This window comes from Arvicola amphibius, chromosome 14 (genome assembly GCF_903992535.2).
Source record: "Arvicola amphibius chromosome 14, mArvAmp1.2, whole genome shotgun sequence".
Lineage (NCBI taxonomy): Eukaryota > Metazoa > Chordata > Mammalia > Rodentia > Cricetidae > Arvicola > Arvicola amphibius.
In genome coordinates this window covers 38,331,965-38,353,636 of record NC_052060.1, presented here as the reverse complement: position 1 = coordinate 38,353,636, position 21,672 = coordinate 38,331,965, and the positions used below count along the sequence as shown (strand labels likewise).

The following is a 21,672-nucleotide window of genomic DNA, read 5'->3' as shown; positions in this document are numbered from 1 at the left end:
AAACTAAACTCCAAATGGATCAAGGACTCCAGGATAAGATGTGTACCCTGTAGAAAGTAGTCACAGGAAAGGAATTTCTGAATATGATGCTAATGGTGCAGGCATTAAGACCAACAGGTAACACGGGACCACATGAAACTCAAAAGTGACTTTACGGCAAGAGATACCATTATTTGAAAGAGGTAGCCTAGAGAATGAGGAAAAATCCTGATCACCTAGACATCTATCAGATGGTTAGTATCTATAACATACAAAGAACTAAAACAGAACCCCTAAACATCAAGAGAACAAACAACCCAATTAAAAATGGGGCCTGGAACTATACAGAATTCTCAAAAGAAGAAAGATAAATGGGAGACTTAGTTTTGAAACTGTTCAACATCCTTAGCTATGTAAAAATACAAAACTACTTTGAGGTTTCATCTCACCCTAGTCAGAATGGACAAGATAAAAGGAAAACAAATGGTGACAAATGTTGGCACGGACAGAGGGGAGGGGAGACACTGACTCACTGTTGGCGGGAATGCAAACGGAAGTCAGTGTGCGTATTGCTGAAAAAGCTGGAAGCAAATTTACTACATGATCCAGCCGTACCACTTTTAGGCATTTATCCAAAGGACTCTAGAGTCCACTATGGAGATGCGTGCTCATTCCATGTTCACTGCTGCTTCATCCACAAGAGCTAGAAAGAAGACACAGTCTAGATGTCCATTAAGAGATGATGGATAACAGAAATGTGCTACATCCACACAGTGGAAAGTTATTCAGTCATCAAAAAAAAATTTACAGGGCTGGAGAGATGGTTCAGAGGTTAAGAGCACTGACTGCTCTTCCAGAGGTCCTGAGTTCAATTCCCAGCAACCATATGGTGGCTCACAACCCTCTGATCTGGCTCCCTCTTCTGGCATGCAGACTGAACACTGTGTAATAATAAATAAATATTTTTAAAAATTATGAGATTCTCAGATAAATGACCGGAACAGGAAACTTTATTCTGAATGAAGTAACCCAGGCCTGGAAGGACAAACATCACTGTGGGATGTGTCAAGTTGTCCTCTGGCTTTTCCCATGAACAGTCAGGAAGAAGGCTCACACAGCTTCTCTCATCTTCAAGCCATGTGCACCCTTGCCTTTTGCTCCTGGAATACACTCAGGAAGTAGGGAAAGTGGGTGTCCTTATTGTTTTTAACGGTCTTATTCATTCATCCCTTCAAAGAGGGATCCATAATTTGTATCTATGTAAAGCATGGCTAGATGTATATTCTCCAGGTTAAAATTATTTACACGAGGAAAGACTACCTTGAGCGGGTGCATAAGCAAAGCTTCCAGTATTCTGAGCTGTCCCACGAGAAGCAGTAACAGCAGTCATTTGCCATATGCTGGGGGAGATTTCAAGAGCTATGCACGCATTTGTTCATTTCATTCACACAGTAGAACTCTGTGCTCTGGTCACTGTTGGTTCTCATGAGAAAACCAAAGCACAGGAGAGATTCCAAATCTTGCCCTGGGTCACAGGACCAGTAAAGCTATGGTTTGGTTTGTTCTAGGGTTGTTAGTCAAAACTGCTTATTTATGAGGGAAATGGAACCATGAGAATGGGTCAACAATATATGTATATTTTTCAAAGTAAGTGTCTAGAATAAGATTTTCAAAAATAATAACCTAGAATCTTATGTTTTTATCTGATATCAGAAAAGGTAGGCACAATGCTTACTATCCTCTAAGATACTTGAAGGGAAAAAAAAAGACTCTTAACGTTTTTGAAAGCTTGTTCATAAAACTAATTTTCTAAGCTCAAATCTTACTCCAGAAGATCAACTTCTGCATGGTACATTGTACATAATTTAATTTTCCCAGCTGAACATCTTGACACTATATGAACCATGAATGCATGAAATAGGAATTCCAAATGCCTTCCACATGGCAAGAGGACTTTCAAATAGTGCAGGAAGCCTAAGAGCAACTTGAAATGAAGTCAGACCGGGTCCCAGTGACTTCCCCTATGCTCGCCTACAGTAATAGCACTTTCCTCAGAGTGGGCCGCTCAGGTGAGAGACAGATGGGTCTGCTGTCAGGGTTTAGGCACTTGGTTCATTTCCTGAGAGCCAGAAAAGGCATGTGGGGGGTGCTCATTAAGTTTCCAACTATTCCCCAAGAGCAACAGGTGGCGAAGCGAAGCATCTCTGGTACGTAGTGACTGCTTTCCTCTGTGTCCTAGACATAATGGCCAGCATGCGCATGCGCACGCGCACGCGCACAGGCTCTGCAGTCGTGGCAGATAAGGACACGAGTAGCAACAGGAAATATCTCCAAAGCATAAACATACACCCAGGCTAAGATCATGGCTGATGCTTTTGGTACCTCACGTCCTGTAGGTCACACAGAAGGGTTTCAATTTTTAAATCCTGGCTGCAACTTAAACCATGAAATGAGAATCAACCATCCTGTCATTTGCTACCTTCGCAGGAACGAAGCAAATTAAATGAGTAAGGAGCATCTCAAGTCAATGTACGGCCATCAAATATAAAATTTTAAGTCTATATTTATGAATAGACAATGAATACTAACCACCTTAAAGTGGCCTTAAATTGTTTCCCCCCAAATTATTTACTGATTATTATTTATTTATTAGTAGCACTTATTATAGTGTAAGGAAAGCTTATCTTTCATTTGAATTTGAGTGAGAAGACAAAACTTATTACACCAAAACCAGAGCTCATGATTTTGTCTTCAGCTCCAGACGGTGACCCAAGCATGGCACTGAGATGACCTAGAGAAACATCTCTAGTGAATGATGAAGGATTTTTATCAACTGGCAGTTTCTCAGCTCAGTCACCAGTCAGGCACGGGAGGGCCATACCAGAGCCCCACCACCTCAACAAAGGATTTCTAGCACTTCTCAGGCTGTGGGAACTTAAGCATTTCCTAGAGGTGGCGACTTACAATTAACCCTCCCAACCTGAGAACTCATGACCTTCTGAACAGGTCACGGGTGGCTGAAAAGATCATAGGAAAAGGCCAAGAGTCAGTAATGATGTAGAGTCAGCAGAGACATACAACACTGAAGTAAGACCAGGATCACAAATACAGTAGCTATCAAAAGCATTTATGTTTATGTGTATATTTATTTGTATTGTACTTGGGGAAAATAATGCTTTCATTCTTCTTTTCTTTTCATCAAGAGAGTGTCTAAAGCTCAGGGGAAGGGACAAGTCAGTTTCAGAGCACTGAGGCTTTCTTGAGCTGAGCCTACACCCTGATAGCCAGAGTTCTTGCTGTAGGGACTTTCCTGTCCTTCCAATGTCCTTTGTCTCAAATGTCTTCATTGTGACTTGTAACACCACCAGCTTCTCATTAACACCCAGCAGCATGTCCTTAAATCATTGAAAAGTTTATGATCTTGTCATTTATAAAAAGCTGTCATTTTTATGCTTGGAAGTTACTAAAGAGCAGTCATAAATTAACCCCGTAATATGCACTAGGATGTCATTCTCGCTAAGCAGAAAATGATAGGTAAGTGAATTTGACTCAACAAATATGTTTTAGAGTGTACTGTCTACCAAAGAGCCAAAGCATGCATTAAAAGCAACCTGAACTTTTTTTATAGTAATCTAGAAATAGCCAACAAATATTAGAACCAGAGTTTCTGACTGCCGACCTAGAAGACATGGTTTTTCTGTGTGTATTGATGACCTATATAATATTATAAGCACCCTAGGCATTTAACATTGTAGAATCATACTAACTTCAGTTAACACATTATAAAGTAGCACACAGTACTAAAGTATGAGCACTATTTTTAGAATAGAAGATATACTTGATTGCTCTCTTGTCTCTTCTGGGATATATATGAAGCTTATTCTCAAGGAATAACTATAGCTAAGATAATAGAGCATTAAGTCTTGTTGCTGTCATGGGAAAAGTCTTTTTTTCAAACAAAAACCATTTAAGTGGCTTAAGAATCTTTAAATCTTAAAACAATGTTTTAATCCTAAACCGTAAGCAACTATTTCAAAAGATGCATCCAGAGTTTATGTGGAAAGTGTTTGTGGCAGATCAAAACATTTTAGCAATGTGGTTTCAGTTTTTCAGCGGGACTGACTGACAGGAAGGGACAGCATGAGATCTTTAAGGGGCTGTGATAATGGTGAACCACATCCATGGTTGCCCAAGTGTGTGATTTATAGGTGCGCTAAGATGAATTCTGGTCAAAATTTGGTAGGACCTTAGGAATGAAGTCAAAAGTTAAAGGTAAAGAAACATCCTTTCTAGACTTTTAAAAACTTTGTATGATTTTACTTGAAATGCCATTTACCCTTATCTAACGGGCATAGTAAGGACGACAGTGAACTGTACAACCCGGATGGCAATGACCAACCTTAAACACCTGTGTGCAATTTGAATTTTAAAAACAAACTAATCAATTGAGATACATTCAGAATAGTTAATGACCAGTATTCACTCTTCCCCCCATTTTCCTCCAATGCGGGATACTCATAGTTCCATGAAGGTGGTCAGTGGAGTATTTACCTTGATCCCCGGGAGTCCAGGTAGTCCAGGCAGCCCTGGCTCACCCTACATAGGAAAATCACAATGCATTACAGAGCAACATGCACTCAGTCACAGGATCAGAGAAATACATGGCAAATGTCCCAGCTGAACAGTTTCTGCTAAGAGGAAATATAGACAACAGACTGTGGAGGGGAAATGGGTCTGCTGAGACCACTCAACTTGGGTCAACTCTCCATTCCAGAACTGTCTGACCACTTGGCAGATTTCTTAAGACGACTGGCCTTTTCCTGCAGTTCGCTGCCTACTGGCATCTCTATCAGATGGCATGAGAGAGTAGTGCAGGAGGAGAGACTGCATTTGTGACTCCTTTGGCCAAGGATTTGCTGGAGCTGCTTGCTTCAATAATGTGTCTTCTCCCAGGGCCCTCCCTGCTTAGATAATCAAGAGACTTGCATGAACAGATGGCCCCAGGAAAGAACACACATTAAGCATGTTGCTCACTTAAAAACATAGTAAGATTTCCTTTTCATTCCTGAAGGACGAGAAGACAAGCAAATGGTTAAGAATATGCTTCAGTCCAGCCTGTGTTCCTCACAATTGCTGGGTTAGGGTGACCTTGCTTAGCAGTGTTGGGCTAATGGTACCGCGCAGCTGTTCCTGAACACAGGTCAGAGATTAAGGATGCCTTGGGTAGGCACGCCGGAGACAGGCTAAACCCTCTCATTTTCACAGAATTGTCTCTGTTATTTTAAGCACAAGAGATTGCATTGCTTAAGAAATTCTCTTCAAGTCTACTACAAAAGAATAAAGGGATCAGGAGCAAATATGTTTGCCATGAAGTGTTGCCTGTTCTCTGTGGAAGCGACACAGAATCTAATACAATCATAGGGTGTTGTGATGGTCAGTCACGGAGATGGCAACCATTTCCCCAGAGGGAGCGGTACCAGGATGGTGGGAGGGGAGGCACGTTCTGTAGCCTAAATGCTCCCATAGTCTTTAATTTTTAATTACTTCATCACCACTGTGCATGCGTGCATGCCTACCACAGCTCCCGTGTGAAGGACACCTTTGTGGGTGTGGCTCTCTCCTTCCATGTCCGTGTGACTTCTGGGGATCAAGTGCAGGTCGTAAGGCTTGTGGAGGAAAGCACTTTGACCGCTGAGCCATTCTGCTGGCCTTTGAATAGGCCTCAACCCAAGGAACACCTACTGACAACAAGTGGATCTTCCATCTCCACTATCTGCCCCTTGTGATTACCAAGGGCTAGAATTTCTTCTCCATTATAACATTAAGCCTTTAGACATTTTATCAAGCTGAGTGATTAGACAAAGTGGGGGAGGCAATGGCTCCCTTGCTTCTTGTTAAAGGTACTTCAGGAATGCAAAAGAAAAGGCAGTCTGTGCAGAAGTGTGCATTTTAAATATGGCTACAATGAAATCAAATTAGAGAAGAAAGGAATGCTAACTTGCTTGTTATTCCACCCCAAGACCAGGTGCCAAGGTATATTAAACTTCACAGGGTTACACCACCATACATTGCCTTTCCTTTGTGCTTTCTCTTTTACCCTTTAATCAGTAACATTAAGAGGACCTAATAGAAAAGGATTTAATCCACATTTTACTGAAGGTTACCTTTTGCTTAAAAATAGTATAGTTTTTGAAAACACTAACTGCCTAATAATAATATTCAACCAATAACACTTGGGATTGTTTTTATTTTAAAAAGTCTCCCCCAACTCTTATGGTGATATTGCATCTGAAGCATGTGTGGAAATAAATAGGTTATAATATAATTTTCCATTAAGAATTCTTACCACTCAATTCTCTACCAACATAAAAGGACCACATAGATACTTTAAAAAAGAATTGATATGTACATGTATGCATGATTAACACATACAATGTTTTCTAATGAGAAAAATATTAAAAAGACATTACAGGATGATATATAAGATAATGAAATGTGTATGTCTGCATGTGGTTGGTCATAAATGTATGATTTGGTTAAATATCTCAGATATATATATATATATATATATATATATATATATATATATATATATATATAGCTATAGTGTTGAATGGTTTGTGACTTTTAACGTTCCAAATTTGTATTTACTTTCTGCTCTTAGCTAACATAATGAGAGATGGTAATATTATTAGTGCTCCCCTATGGAACACCTCTTCACAATTTTAGTAAGACATTTCTTTCTGCAGAATTCTTTATATTGTAGAAAGCTTGCCTTCCAACTAAGAGAAAGATTTTAGTTAACTTGGGCATCCTTGTCTACGTCATGGCTCAGGAGCCTCAGGAGCACAGTTAATGTGTTAGATGAGTCATAATTAAGCGTCAGCTTGTTATTTTATTATTTTATTTTATTCAAAGGGTTCTTGTTCAAGAGTTTCAACTGTACAGTTACATTATATATCTGATTTAATTACTTTTCCTTTTAACTCTCTATTCTCTGGTATGAGAAAGTCTTACTCCTCGGACTCTGTTAGAATGTTCTGGGTATATACAGAGCTCATTGGCAAGGGTCCCTTCTGATGGGGAATCAAGTGACAATGTTAAAATGTATACTTTAAGAGCTGGGGAAAGGTTAGAAAGGCAAGAACTATGTAGTGAAACACAATCCACACTTTCCAAGTCTATAGTGTCTCTACAAGCCTCCATGTAGCCCTACTGCTGAAGCCACAGAGAAAGCGTGATGAACTGAATCCTCCACTACTGTATCACTCCGGAGGAACACTGGACACGATCTCAGGCGGAAGGCCCGCCACTTGACTTGAGCCGTGTTGCACTTTGTACTTTTCTGGGAACACCCCTAAATTCGGGAACTAGTGTGCCATTGAACACTACTCACAGCTCTGCAGTGGTGCCAAAGACACCAGATGACATCCAGCACTGACTGTAAGCCAGGGTCAATTTGTCAGTTTCGACTCTAAGCAAACACGGAAATGCTGTTTCCAATGTTGGGGGAATTATTATCAAAATCTGATGTAGACAAAGGAAGTCAAATAATCGTAGGAAGGTGGGATTGTGTCAGAAGGTAGAATCTGAACTAAATATTAATAATAAGGATGCTGTTTCGGGCCATGTATTTGCCCAGATGAAAGCTCCTTTTGATGTCATTTACGTCTACTTTTTGATAAAATGTAAAGAAAACCCAGTGTTTCTGCTTCCAGGCTATACATGTCCATAATGAATCTAAGTTATCTTTATAATAATTATGATAATTCAATCTTATGCTAAGCAACTGAAGGTCAATTTGGTTCTTGTACTGTGGAAACAGTAGCACCTACACAAGTTTACTGAGATTTATTTTGGCTTGTGTTTTAGAGACACTTTGCAAGTGAATCCCCTCCTTTGCTTTAGAAAAAAAGACTGCCCATTTATTTATTCATATTCTCTCTCTCTCTCTCTCTCTCTCTCTCTCTCTCTCTCTCTCTCTCTCTCTCTCTCTCTCTCTCTCTCTCTCTCTCTCTCTCTGTGTGTGTGTGTGTGTGTGTGTAACTCAGAGGGCAACTTACAGGATTCAATTTTATTCTTCCACCATGTGGGTTCTAGGATCAAACTCAGGTCATCAGTGCTGGCAGCAAGCACCTTTACCTGCTGAGCCATCTCACCAGCCCCTCCCTTCCTTTGACTCTTGTTATGTAAGGCAGGTGGGTGTTGAATGCCAGGTCTTTCAGCTGCAGTTCTGAGTTCTGTGTTAGAGGCACATTCTACCAAGCCTGGTCCTACTGACATATTTCTTTCAGCAAATCACAGATTTGGAGGGCAATTTAAGAAAAATCTCTATCATCTAAAATCACATCATCTAAGATCAGTTGCTTTTTCAAAAGAGATGATGGCTCTTTTGTTTTTAGTAATTGCACAATTCTTCTTAAAAGGCCAGAGAGGGCTGTCTGCTATGATGCCCGTGATGAAGCCTGGGAAGAGGAACAATTAGAAGGTTCAGATATTCATCTTGTCAGTGCTTATCCTATAAGAGAAAAAAACATCACACATGCTGACAAGTTTGATTTTCTCAACGAAAAAAATCAGCACGAGGGGAAAAGCTGGACATGTTTGTGGGAAGCTGTTACCACTTAGAGGAGCCACAGAAAGAACACTGTGACTTTCTTCCAAAAGGTTTCTTTCCAAAAGGTACTTGAACTATTTCACTGGAACACACTGAAGAGTAATCTATGACTGACGTACGTATGACTGACGTACGTATGACTGACGTATGTATGACTGACGTACGTATGACTGACGTACGTATGACTGACGTACGTATGACTGATGTATGTATGACTGACGTACGTATGACTGACGTACGTATGACTGACGTACGTATGACTGACGTACGTATGACTGACATATGTATGACTGACGTATGTATGACTGACATACGTATGACTGACGTATGTATGACTGACGTATGTACATATGTGCTACTGACAAAAGGCCGAGAGGGCTGTTGCTCTAGATTAACTGGGAAGTAGAGGAAGAAGGCAATGCTGCAACCTATTTATCTAAAATATGTTCTATGGATTCTTGAGTTAAACTCGGAGCCTGAAGACCAAGAGACAGATCAGAGAAGGAGGAGTTGGACGAGCTCTGCTGGGCTCTCGTCTCACCTGCAGCAGAGCTGATGAACCAATACTCTGAGATTCTCAGTCTCAAGAGAAAAACAGTCATCCAATTAGAGAAATGTTAAAAGAACATGCAAACCTTCTCAGAAGTTACTTCCATCCAAGTGCTGAAACACAAGTTCTCTCAATGATGTCAAGAACACGGACCATACAGTAAGCTCTCAACTTTAGGTTCCAAACTACCTAATAGGGTTGATTATCTTTCTCTCTCTGCTAATGAGCTATGTTCTGTGTCCTAATTCGTATTTCTGTCTATAACATCAGCTACCACTGGACAAAGGAAAGGCCATAGTTTTAAGGACTGTGGCCTAAGGAATTCACATTTTCTTGTTGACTACAGTTCATCTGTTATGTAAGGTTCAGCTGTATTGGGCATTGAGACCCTGGTGCTCAGTTGAGACACTGCTAACATTTGTTTCCTGCCTCAGACCCAGATGAAAAATGAGCATAAATGCTCAGTGAAGAAGCACAGATGATAAATTTAATGTACCCGCAGCTCAGTTAGTGAAAGTGGTATGTGTAGCATTGCTAATTAAAATTTAGTTCTTTAAACAAATTTAGTTTCCATAAGGCGACATTCATGACACATGTTAGCAGGAAAGCATTGGCAAATTAATGGAGGTAGAGGTATATTTTAAAAGAACTGTCCATCATTCTCCATTGAGATTGTTTAGTATATACTTATTTTCTTCTCATGAAACACAGAAAATACAGAATACATTTAAGCATGCAAGGCAATGAGCTGGCATTCCAGTTCAGCTGAGATTTGCTAGTTTCAAACAGCTGAGTACATATAGACAGTGTCTGCTTTCACACTGCTGTGCACGGAATCAAGGCCTTTAAACAAGGAAAGCAAACAGCAACATTGTGCAAAGCATGAAACGTGTACCACAGTGTGACAAATGTTTCCATATTAGATGACAACGACGTGAAATACCGATCATAGAGAGATGCAAAGGACATACCTAGGATAGAGAGACATTACCTTTTGTCCTGGACGACCAGATTCTCCAGGTTCTCCCTGGCCAAAGAAAACCAAAGATGAAAAGGGCAGTCTTAGAAGAAACCTAGAAAACCACTAGGCCTTTGGCAGTTTGACAGTAATGATCCAACTGCCTACTTGATTACACACATTTTGTGTGCACCATTTCCTTGCTCTCCACCACACTACAATAAGGACACTGTTGTAAGTATTGTCTAGAACCCACATATAAAGATTTTATTTCTTGGAAACTAAGGACACATGGAAGAGAAAGTAAGCCCTCCTACTAAGACTGCCCGGGATTTCCCTGTTGTGTTTGGAAGCTGTTGTCAGGGAATTGGACCAGAGCTATAGCATCAGTGCTGCTAAACTGAAGAGACAGGGGGCTCATATAGTCACAGCCATGATTTCCAGGGCACAAACATGCACAAGGCTATAGTTACCTTAATTCCTGCAGCCGATGATCCTGGGTCACCCTAAAATGAAACCCGGGAGAGATTATGCCATAAGTACCGAGGCAACAATGCAAACGCCTAGGCAGCCATTACCCACATGGATGCTCAGAGGAACTCTATGTATGACCAAGGGACCTAAGTGTGGCCCCCAGTTCTTTGTCAATCAATAGGCCCAGCCATTAAATGATAACATCATGTAAGAGAAACCATGCCTTGCCTCAAATCATGGGTTTACTTTGAATACAAACCATGAAAAGATTATATTTCTTGAAGCAACTGAAAATACACAAACACGAAGCTATTTCCTTAATAGAATGCTAAAAATATATTCTGAGACGATGAATTTTAATTTAGGGATTTGAAGCTTTCAGTTTTCTTAGCTTCTGGGATTTATTAATGTCACGGGCTCTTTACAGGGAGTTCCTGCCCTTCTTGGTCTTTGGAAGGTCAAGGGACAACAGATGAAGTCAAAAGGTTAATGATGTTGAGTTGGCAGAAACCATGCTGTAGATCAGTGTGTCGCCACCATGAAGCAGGAGCATGCCTTTTCCTGCTTTGCCCTCATTGTACCGTAACTCAGTCACAGGATGACTAATGACTTCTGGGCAATGGGAATCCATGGAGGGGCTAAGAAAGTCTTGAGAGAGAATCTGACTTTTAACTTTTTAAAGAGATTAAGAGATTGTTTTTCCTTTGAGTGACTGTGGTCCAGGAGAACAGATTGGGGTAGCCCCAATTTCATGTTTCAACATGGAAACAGTTTCACGAAGTCTTATAGTATTACAGAGCAAAGAAAGTCATCCATCAAGGCAAGTTTAAGATGGACTGGTGGGTACATCAGAGAGGTGGCTACAGCAAGATGGGGGAAGCTTTTCTCAAGACCTCGGGTGCTACCTGACGACACAGTCTTAGCTCTGGGGCTGGTAGAAGGCACTGGTCTGCTAAGTTGATAGGTTCCAAAATGTTTTTTATCTGCAAGTCACAGGATGTTAGTTTTGAAATAGAGGTGGGGAAGAGATGGCCATTAGGGGGGAACCTGTCATTTTAAAAGACTGGGTTTGTCCAGATTTCATGGAGGATGGCTCCACTCCTAGAAACACACCATCATAAGGATAGGACCAATGCAGACCAGAGCACAGAGAAGAGGTGAGACTGTTACTTGTTTGTAAATGAGGCAGCAAGAGGCCTAGATTCTCAGCCTCATTCCAGCCCTCTCCCACCTAGGAACATGCAGGAAGGACTAAGAAAAGGAGGGGACTTAGCCATTTGTGACTGTCACGAAAACTGAAGGAGGGAGGCTAGAGTTGAGAGTCCCTAAGCTCTGTCTTGTGTACAAATACTCAAGTATCTCCAGGGCTCTGTTCCCTTGTTCTAGAGTCCAGAAGCTGCTCATCAATCTCTTTTAGAGACAGACACACAGACAGAGGCCTCAGGCCCCTGTGCACTGACCAGCACCTGACTCCTATCTTCATTTCCACTCCCATCCTCCCACGATGGTACCTCAGGTCTTGCTTTACATGATTCTCTCTCACAGAACCGTTCACCAATTCTCCCCATGGGGCCCACCGTGAGTACATCCTACTGTGTAGCTGTATACTTCATTTGTGTCTGGCACAGCTTGTGCTGTGATTGTCATTGGCGTTGCTTGTATATCTGTCTGTCCTGTTAGCAGACAGACAGCTGCATGGGAGCAGACTCCACATCCTGACCACAGCAGATGCTTTACACACACACACGGTGAACGAGTGAATGACCGTCTGAAAAACAATGTTTTCAGTCGGGTCAGCAGTCAAGGATCAAAATGAAAAGAGGCTTTCAGGAAAGGGGAACCAAGGGCTTAGGAAGAGGAGGAAATAGTAAATTTAGTTGGTTGAGGAAAGGAGTGCACATGTGAGTTTCTTTGACATCTGTAATTGCTATTACCCAAGGAAAAATTAAAACGTGGCTAAACAAAGAAGCGAGCTCTAAATATTGTATGAATGAGCCTGCTTGTCGCAACCATTAACATTCAAATGAGTTCCAAATGAGGGGTGAAATAAACGTGGTGAAGAAAATAATACTTGTTTCTATTTCTACTAAACTGAGTCTGGGAGCCATCAACATTAACGAACCGGTTTGCAATATTATGGATAACATGACCTTTATATTCATAAAAGCAATTTGACTTTGCAAAGCTCCATCTGTCTTATTTATGCCTTAAACTCCCATGCAGGGAAGGCTTTGCTACTTCCACTTAGAGGATGAGGAAACTGAAGTAGCTACAAGTGGAGCGAAGTGTGTGCTTCCTCAACTGTCCTTTTTTTTTTTTTTTTTTTTTTTTTTTTTTTTTTTTTTTTTTTTTTTTTGGTTTTTCGAGACAGGGTTTCTCTGCAGCTTTTTTAGAGCCTGTCCTGGAACTAGCTCTTGTAGACCAGGCTGGCCTCGAACTCACAGAGATCCGCCTGCCTCTGCCTCCCGAGTGCTGGGATTAAAGGCGTGCGCCACCACCGCCCGGCTTCAACTGTCCTTTTTATTAGACTAAGAAAAGGATTATTGGCTTATATCATTTTGACAAAGGGCCCTAAAGGCTAGAGAAGACAGGTAAATTAAAGGTAGTTCTTGTATTACCTCCAAGTTCTTAGTTAACTGCTTGTAGTTTATACAAGAGTGTTTGGCCAGCCTACTATATGTGACTAAAGACTAGGCTTTGTCCTCGGAGCAAGTGGATAGGAGGGAAAGGTCCACCATGGTTTATTTGTGGGAATATGAGAGGCTTAATTTGATGGACACCGCATACATTTATTCTCTCTTTAAAGATTCAGAACTGTGAAATCCCCAGGAATGTCTACAACTTTTAAGAGCAAGGCAACTTCTGGGAGGGATAATGTTCCAAGCAGCTGAAATCAAGCAGGGGATATTTATAACCCTATCCCCAAAGTTTAAGAGACTATAGGGTTAATGTGGGAAACAGCCTTCCGGCAATGGCTTACGTAGATGCCTGTCTTCATCAGTCAGTGGAGTAAGCCACAGATGGAGAAGTTCTGTGAGATAAATGAGCTGGGCTTTGCTGTTTTCTTGTTTTGTTTGGTTTTTCTCGAGACAGGGGTCTCACGATGGAGACTGGTCTCGAACTCAGAGAGATCCATCTGCCTCTCCCTCTGTCAAGTGCTTGGATTAAAGGCATGTGCCACGACATGGTGACTTTACTGTTTTTCACTTTTGGTCAAACACTGGTTTTGTATGCAATTGTTTTCAAATGCAGTACTCAGCGAGTAATTAAATATGCAGATGTTAATAAAGACAGAAGGAAGGATTGCAGGCTATCGAAACGTCCTGCCATCCAGTGAAAATATGAAGTTGTTCAAGATAAAAAAAAAAAAGGCTTTCCAAACAGTATTTATTATCTTGTAACAATGTTCTAAGAACCTGGATTAGTGCTGGGACTAGAACAGATTGGTACCATCCAAGCTGTTCGGTTGACTTTGGAGACAAGGGATGGAAATAAAAGCTAAAAAGTGATGTGCCCGGTGTCAGATTGACAAGGGGTGAAGCTGTGATCGTTAATTTTGTCAACCTGACAATACAGAATGGCCTGGGGAAGGAGTTTCAATGAGGAGTTGTTGAGATTAGGTAGAGTTTTCTTAACTGGGTTGAGGTAGCAAGACCCACCCTGGGTGTGGGCCTATTTCATGGGCTAGGCCTTGGACTACTCTAAGTGTGCATACACTAATTCATTGCTCTCTGCTCTTGACTGCACATGGAATGTGACCTCCCCACAATGGTGTACTGTAACCTCAAATTATGAGGCAAATAAACCCCTTCTTTCTCACTTTTGTAAAGAGATTTTTTGGGGGGAGGGGGTTCAGGGGATCTTATTGTACTAACTAGGGATAAAAGTAGGCAGTATCCTATGGGTTTGTGCATGTTTATTCCTTTGCTAGTGAGCTCTGTGTCCAGGTAATAAAGAAATTACAGTACAGAACAGTTAGGAGACTAAAGAGCTTCCTTCTCTAGGAAATGACTCGTAAATCCAAACTTCAAAAGATTGAAGAGTGAACAAAGCCAGAAAATGAAGACGTGGAGCTGGGAGGGGGAGGCCAGAAAGCAGGCTTCTAAACAAAGAATAGCTTGGGGCAGCGTTGGAGAGGACCAGGCGCTGACTGCCCTGGAGTGTCCCTTGACACAGTCCTCCAGGTGTGGTCTGTAAGACAGCTTGGTTGGTAAATGCAACTACGACATGCCTGGTGAAAGGCCAGATGCTTGAGTTCAAGATGGCGAATGAGAAGGCAGGGCATGCATAGGAATGAAGTCATGGGAACACAGGGAGGTAAGGGACAGGCAATCTGTGCCAAAAGCGTGACGATGGAGCTCTTGGCTCAGCCGATAACACCACACGGGGTACAGCAGTATGGTCCACCCATTCAGTGAGCTGTATAGATGCCCACTTGCAGTGGCTAAGAAATCTATTTGAACATTTGTTGGCGGAATTAACACCCCAAAGACTAGAATACAAAGCTTCCATAGGAACTTTCCATGTGATTGAAATCAGTCTTTGGCAGGTTATTCTTAAAACTGAGTGTACGGTTTTGCTGGCCACAGAGAAGCCCTCGCCCAGTCAGTGGTTTTATAGTTCCCAGCATTTCCAGACGACCAGCCTGGAAAGCCACAGACTGTAAAAATTGCTTTACCATCGGAAGGCGCTGAGTTGGATCAAAAGGGGAAAAAAAAGTCCATCTAAGTGAATCAGTCAATGACGTAATTTACTACATCAATAGCAGAAAAGAAGTTTAATTTTTTTTTTTTATTTTACTCCTCAAAGTTGGAAAGTGATGAATGAATTTCACATACTGACGACAAAGGCCACAAGAAGAGTGTTTCCAACATGCTGGGAACAAATTATATGACAGGAGCAGGAAATGTTTAAAAAACACATCAAAAAATATATTCCAATCACTACATTCTTGGGATGAATGCCTTGGGTCAGATTACATATTATACACACTACAGATTGCTATTTACAGCCCCCTGTTTAGGCCTACTGAAGGTTTATAGAATCGATTTCCGCTCTCGCTGAGGCATTTCTTGTACTTAATTTCAGCTGAGCAATAAAACTTTTTTGATAAAAAAGAAAAGAAAAACAACCATGTCGTTGATTTCAATTTCCACATGGTAGGAAAAGTTAGCATTTATTGAGAGTTTATGGCGTGTGAGTCAGTATGGCAACCGATTCGCATTGTGTATGAAGCCGAAACAACCTTCCTAGGAGACACTTGGGTCCTTTCAAAGAAAAAAAAACATTGTTTTACTGTTGCAAAAGTAAATTTCAAAACCCACGTGAGTGAAGAAACAATTGCTGGCCTATGTTCCAAAAACGAAGTTAAAAATAAAAAAATACAGCCTCTAAGGCATAAAATGCTCTATTTAAATTTGCATAGGTACAGTTCCCATTTTATATGTTTTTGTTGTTGTTTGAAGAAGCTGCCTTCTGTGTACAGTAGTTCCTTTGTTTTAAGCAAAGTTGGCTACTACCGTCAAATCTTGCTGTCTATTTGCAAGATTGGGCCAAGCATGGCTTTTATATTTTTAAATGGTTAAAAAAATCAAAATAACAATAATATTATATACAGGCAGATGACATAATATCAAAATCATCTTGCCCAGAAATATAATTTACTTTAAACATGGCCCTACTGATTATTTTTGTGTGTGTGTGTGTGTGTGTGTGTGTGTTGTCTGTGGCTTAATTCTGCTGCAAAACAGAATCATAGAGTTGTGCCAGAGACTACATGATCCACAAAGCCAAAAATATTAATTTATAAAACAAGCTTTCTTATCTCTGCTTTTAGAGAAAAAGATTTAAAAGATTTAGGCTAAATAAACCATCATCCAGATTCACATACCCAGGGGTTCAAACCCTGATCTGAGACCAGTCAGGAGTATCCACGGTTTTATTTCATGAGATACTTCCATGTCGTGTTTGACTACAGCTCGATATTTACACAATTACTACATCTCGATATTTACACACTTACTACAGCTCGATATTTACACATTTACTACAGCTCGATATTTACACACTTACTACAGCTCGATATTTGGAAGACAAAAAGGATGTAGCTTCAGCAGAGTTTCTGAAATAGGGATGGTCAGGGTAGTTCATAGAGCATAGACTTGCCAGCCAGCTCATGATGTAGATGAAGTTTCTGTTGTCTACACCACGGTGAAGAGTTATCTGGATCACACTGTCAATAGTGCTTAGGCCAACACACCCTGGTCTATAAGAAACTGAGACTCTGTCCTAAATTTAAACTGTTTCTTAAATACAAACAGTTGCTACTTAGTGACATTAATTTGTTTCTACCCTTTATGCCATATTTGTATTAATATTGATGAGACTGAGAAAGATAAGTTTCTATATATTTTATGAGCATGTTTTTATGACTACCCATTATCCATCTGTACAGTCATAATTTTCAAAGTGGATCAGCCTCACCCTCAACTGCCAGCCTGAGTGAGTTATCTTCCCATTCATCAGGTCCCTTGCTTGGCTTGCACTAACATCCACCTGCTCTGATTCTGTCTTCAGCTTCTAAAGGGGGATTTCTTCCCAAATCTGAACACATTACATAGATGCAGGAGAATACCTTTTGATGTCACCGTGTCATGGAGTCAGGGCTGTCAAAATGCAAACTTGAGCAAACACCATAATGACAGACTGGTTGAGACAAAAGAGAGGACACAGAGACAGACCAGGATGCATGCGCTATAAATGCTGATCAGTGTTCCAAAGACCAAGGAGGGAGGAGACAGAATGCAAGGGCTGTGGTACCCAGAGTTTTCTACATAAGCACCGCAATCAAGTGCTGTTAACTCGATACTAAACTTTTAAACTTTACCCTTGCTCACCATACACTTCCTTCTAAAACTAGGACGGACCAAGTCACTTGAGGGAGTCCCCTTCTAGGCCTCCCTATTCACACTGCCTCGTGAATAGGTGTGCTTACTGCTTGAGAAACCTACAGTTTTCAAGTAAATTTGGCAAATCATTTTGCTCTCAGAATATTTAAATTTGTGGATAGGATGTGGAACAGTCGCTTTTTATGAGACAAATATTGAACTGTTTTCTAGCTTGGGAGATTTCTCTGACCCGGTCTTCCAAAACTCCCAGCTTCATGCACAGTCAGTAATGTCCTTGCTCAAGCACACACCCTTCTGCATTTCACAAGACTGTACCTTTTCTCCTGCGTCACCTTTGGGGCCATTTTCTCCAGCATCTCCCTGAGAAGAGGACAAAGAGAGGACAAAGGGATACACTTAGAGATATATTGGTGACTTGAAACAGAGAGCAATCTCCTTTAGACACACTCTTGTTAAAAACCAGTGTAAATGTTCACAGAGCCAAAATACGTCTACTCGACCCGCTGACTGATGGCAATGCAATTACTTTTCTTACAATGAACATGGCTGAACACCTTTAACCACCATGCTATCAATACAAAGCTGTGACTTTCTGGTTAGCCATCTCATGGTTGATGTGGACACCAAGCTTTCTTCCTGCAGTCTCATTTTCCCCTCTGCCTGAAGGGCCCCATAGCAGGGCTTTCCTGGCACTTGCCTCGGGATGTCATGGCGCATCTGTTTGCTACTTCTGTGCCCTTCTTCATGATGTACAAGCCTGCCTCTTTTCTCCTCCTAGCTGTATAAATTCTACTTGTCTCCAAACCAACCAAGGCCCCAGGGCTTCCAAGTGAATTCCATGGTCTGCAAAGTCTATGGACTGTATATTTATCTACTTGGGGCTCCATAGACAGCAGTCAGAAAAAGGAACTTTTATATTTTTATTAGATATATTCTCTCCTAACTCACAGCAAACCGAGTTAGGGGAATGTGTGCTGCTTTGGTTACTTCCCTGCTCCTCCGGTGACATCTCCTTCCTGCCCACCAGGCAGGGCAAAGGGGAAAGGTTTTATCTCTGAGCTTTGCCCTGCTATACTCTGAATGCTTTTAGGCCTTATAGCATGTAAGAGAGGAAATGTCATGGATTTCAAATTCAGTAGAACAGAGTCCAGCCAGCCCTGGCACTCATGAGGCAAATGCAATGCTCTTTCTGCTGAGTTTCTCCTGGGTCATGGGAGGATAAGGGCACACTATGCAGCTGTAAGAACCAAGTCCCGTACCTCATACAGCATTTCAAATCATGCCAGCACAGTCTGAAAAACAGTCCTGGCTGTTGGAGGTCCCTGGGCCTCCGTGTTTGGGGCATTCCTATGCTGGGCTGCTCTTCTCTCTAGCTTTAGAGGAGATCATTTTTCTATCATTTCAACACCTCCACAAAGCTTAAGAGAAAAACCATTAGTGTGGTTTCTCAAGATTGAGAAAGTAGAAGAGATATATTCACTTTTCCCTCTAAAGTTCCATTTTCCATTTCAAATAAACATGAAATTAACCTGTCCAGGCTCCTGTTCACAGTGGCCAGCCAGGCAGCACCCCATCTAATGAACCTGCGATGGGTGCTCACTGGCACAGTTCCCTCTCCCTCCCCAATTTCTTCATGAAACAATTATTTACTGACTAATTTCAAGTTAGTTACCATGAACTGATTTGATACCCCAAAGCATACTGCGTCACATTACATACTCCAAGGCTGTGTTGATAGACAGAGATTCTTTATGGTATCTTTTTTAGACAACTGCTGCAGGTAAACATCTGTATCCCTTGACCTTTGACCCAGAGTTCCCATAGTTTCGGGATTAAAGGTGTGCGCCAACACTTCCTGTCAGAATGGGCTTTTACAGGGCTACGGGTTTCTGAAAGCCACTGTACAGCCTGGCATGCAGTGTTTGCCCTTCCCTTCTTCCTTCCAACCCCAAACTCAAAATTGATACAGAAGATAAAATAATATTTTCTCTTTCCACGATATGACAGTCTGAAAGACAAACGAACACTTTCCACTTATAACTCTCTGTCCATCCATCTGTCCGTACACCCACCATCCAGCCTCTCAGGCATCTAGTTCAGCTTGGGTGTAGCTCAGGAGAAGAGGGGAGTAATAAACAAAGCAGAACCATCCTTACCTTTTCTCCTTCTTTTCCAGGTTCCCCCTGAGCACAAAACAGAGATTGGGAGATATCAATGAAGAGCTAATAAAGCAACAGCCAACAAAGCAGATCCTGAACATACACAGACTGTACCAGGTGAAGTATAAAGGGCATTGTCTTTGGCTTTAGTTTCTATATGAAAACAAGTTGCATAAGTATCCAGAAGAATTGAGTACAGATATCAATGCCAACTTTAATCTTAAGTCATTTCTTCTATAAGGATAATGATATGTGCAGTAGAAATGGTCATCCAGGAATGGCTTGGGACATTAAGGGGGCACAGTGTGGCAACTCGTTATCTGTCTATACTCAGAGTCAATAAGGTGGGTGTTAGCAAGTCCTTCCATAAAGCTGTCTATTAAAGTATGTCCTGAAGCATGGTTATTTTAGGGCCAGCCCTTGGTATAGTTCTGAACTCCTTGGACATGATCATAAACCCTCAGTGCATAACTTAGACCCCTTGGCAAGATCATCAATTCTGTAACTGGTAGCAACTAATGGTTGCAGACCAAGATACCAGAGTGGAGCAGCCTTCATGAGTAAGGTTCCTGCCAGAAATGATGACCAAGAAAACGCAAGGCTTAAAATAGGAAACTATTATCTGAAAAGAATTACATTTTTCCCTCTCTCTAGGAAAGGGCAGGGGCCAATAGGGGATGCTCTAAAGTCCATACACCTTATGATGGTATTTCCTGATGGAGAGCTTGAGTAAACGTTGCCATGAGACCAGAGAGCTTAAAGTGTTTTAAGGAGGTTATTGTGGGAAAGAAGAAAACCAAAGTAAGAGAATGCAATTTAGAAGTCAGTTTGGAGACAAAGTTCTTTCCATTCTCTGGAATCAACTTGACCCCTTGGCTTTCTACATTTTTGGAGACCTTAACCCCTCAACATCTGTCCTGGTGGCCACATCGCCAGGCAACACAGGAAGAGAACTATGGATGCTCATTGAGAACTACCTCCTACTGCTGAGCTTTTTAATAAAGTGTAAGAAGAGGGCTGGATTCCCAGGAGGAATACTTTCCTTCTTCTTTAGGACAAGAAAATAAAAAGGCAGGTCCCTGAGTTTTAGGTCTGTCCGCAGCACCTAAACAGCAGTGCGCCGTGTAAAATCAGTTGACAGACATCTGTGGGTACAGACTCAGACTAGCACAGTTGATGGGATTAGACATCAGTTTTATACTTCAAGGGGTGTTCACTCATCAAAGGATTTGGGATTTGTCTGACTGCTTGGTTTAAACTAAACTGTCACCAATCTCTTTTGATTTAACGGATTCATTTGTTCTTCAAGAAACCAAGAAAACAGGCATTCCAAAAAATATCCTCATTACATTTTTTCCTTATTTAGTAATTCAAACTATATCCATTTTTAAATTCTAGACACACCACATCTTTATTCTGTTCTTCGTCTGACTAACTGGCCATGTTGTAGAGAAGCTGAAGGTGGCCAAACCTTGAGAAAAAGCTGTCTTGGCTGTATGAACATTATCTGTAGTGGGGCTTGCTAACATGTACGTTTGAGGAAGTATGACCATGACCTTTGTTTTCACAACTTACTAAGGGGTAAAATGTCAGTAGTCATTTTGAGGGCTTTCTTGTGCTATTTAATTATCTTACAAGAAATAGTTTTAAAAATTATATTATGGGTGTTTTCCTTGCATGTGCGTGTATCTGTGTACCCGTACCGTGTGTGCCTGGTTTCCTTGGAAGCCAGAAGAGAGCATGCATCTTCCGGGACTGGAGTTTCTTATGGAGCTATTATTGGGTGTCAAGAATTGAACTCTAGTCCTCTGAAAGAGCAATAGGTACTTTTAACTGCTTAGCCATCTCCCTGACTCACAAGAAAGATTTTAGACAATCACATCCCATTTCTTTTCTGCGTGTCTAATGCTACTGACAATCATGAGCATAATTTAGTCATTAGTTATAAAGTTCTAAGACTGCATATTATACCCATGACAAAAAGGTCTACCCAACTACAACCAGAAAGATAACTAACAGACTGTGGC

The 21,672-nt window shown here is 41.2% G+C and overlaps 1 protein-coding gene across 1 annotated transcript in view; it reads right to left on the bottom strand.

Moving 5' to 3' along the window:
* The window catches only part of Col25a1 (collagen type XXV alpha 1 chain), a 375,262-nt gene that overhangs the window by 53,587 nt on the left and 300,003 nt on the right, over positions 1 to 21,672 (bottom strand). Inside the window, 5 exon segments of the mRNA XM_038310855.1 lie at positions 4,531 to 4,575; positions 10,138 to 10,173; positions 10,578 to 10,610; positions 17,802 to 17,846; positions 19,643 to 19,669. Coding sequence (XP_038166783.1) covers positions 4,531 to 4,575; positions 10,138 to 10,173; positions 10,578 to 10,610; positions 17,802 to 17,846; positions 19,643 to 19,669 — 186 coding nt within the window.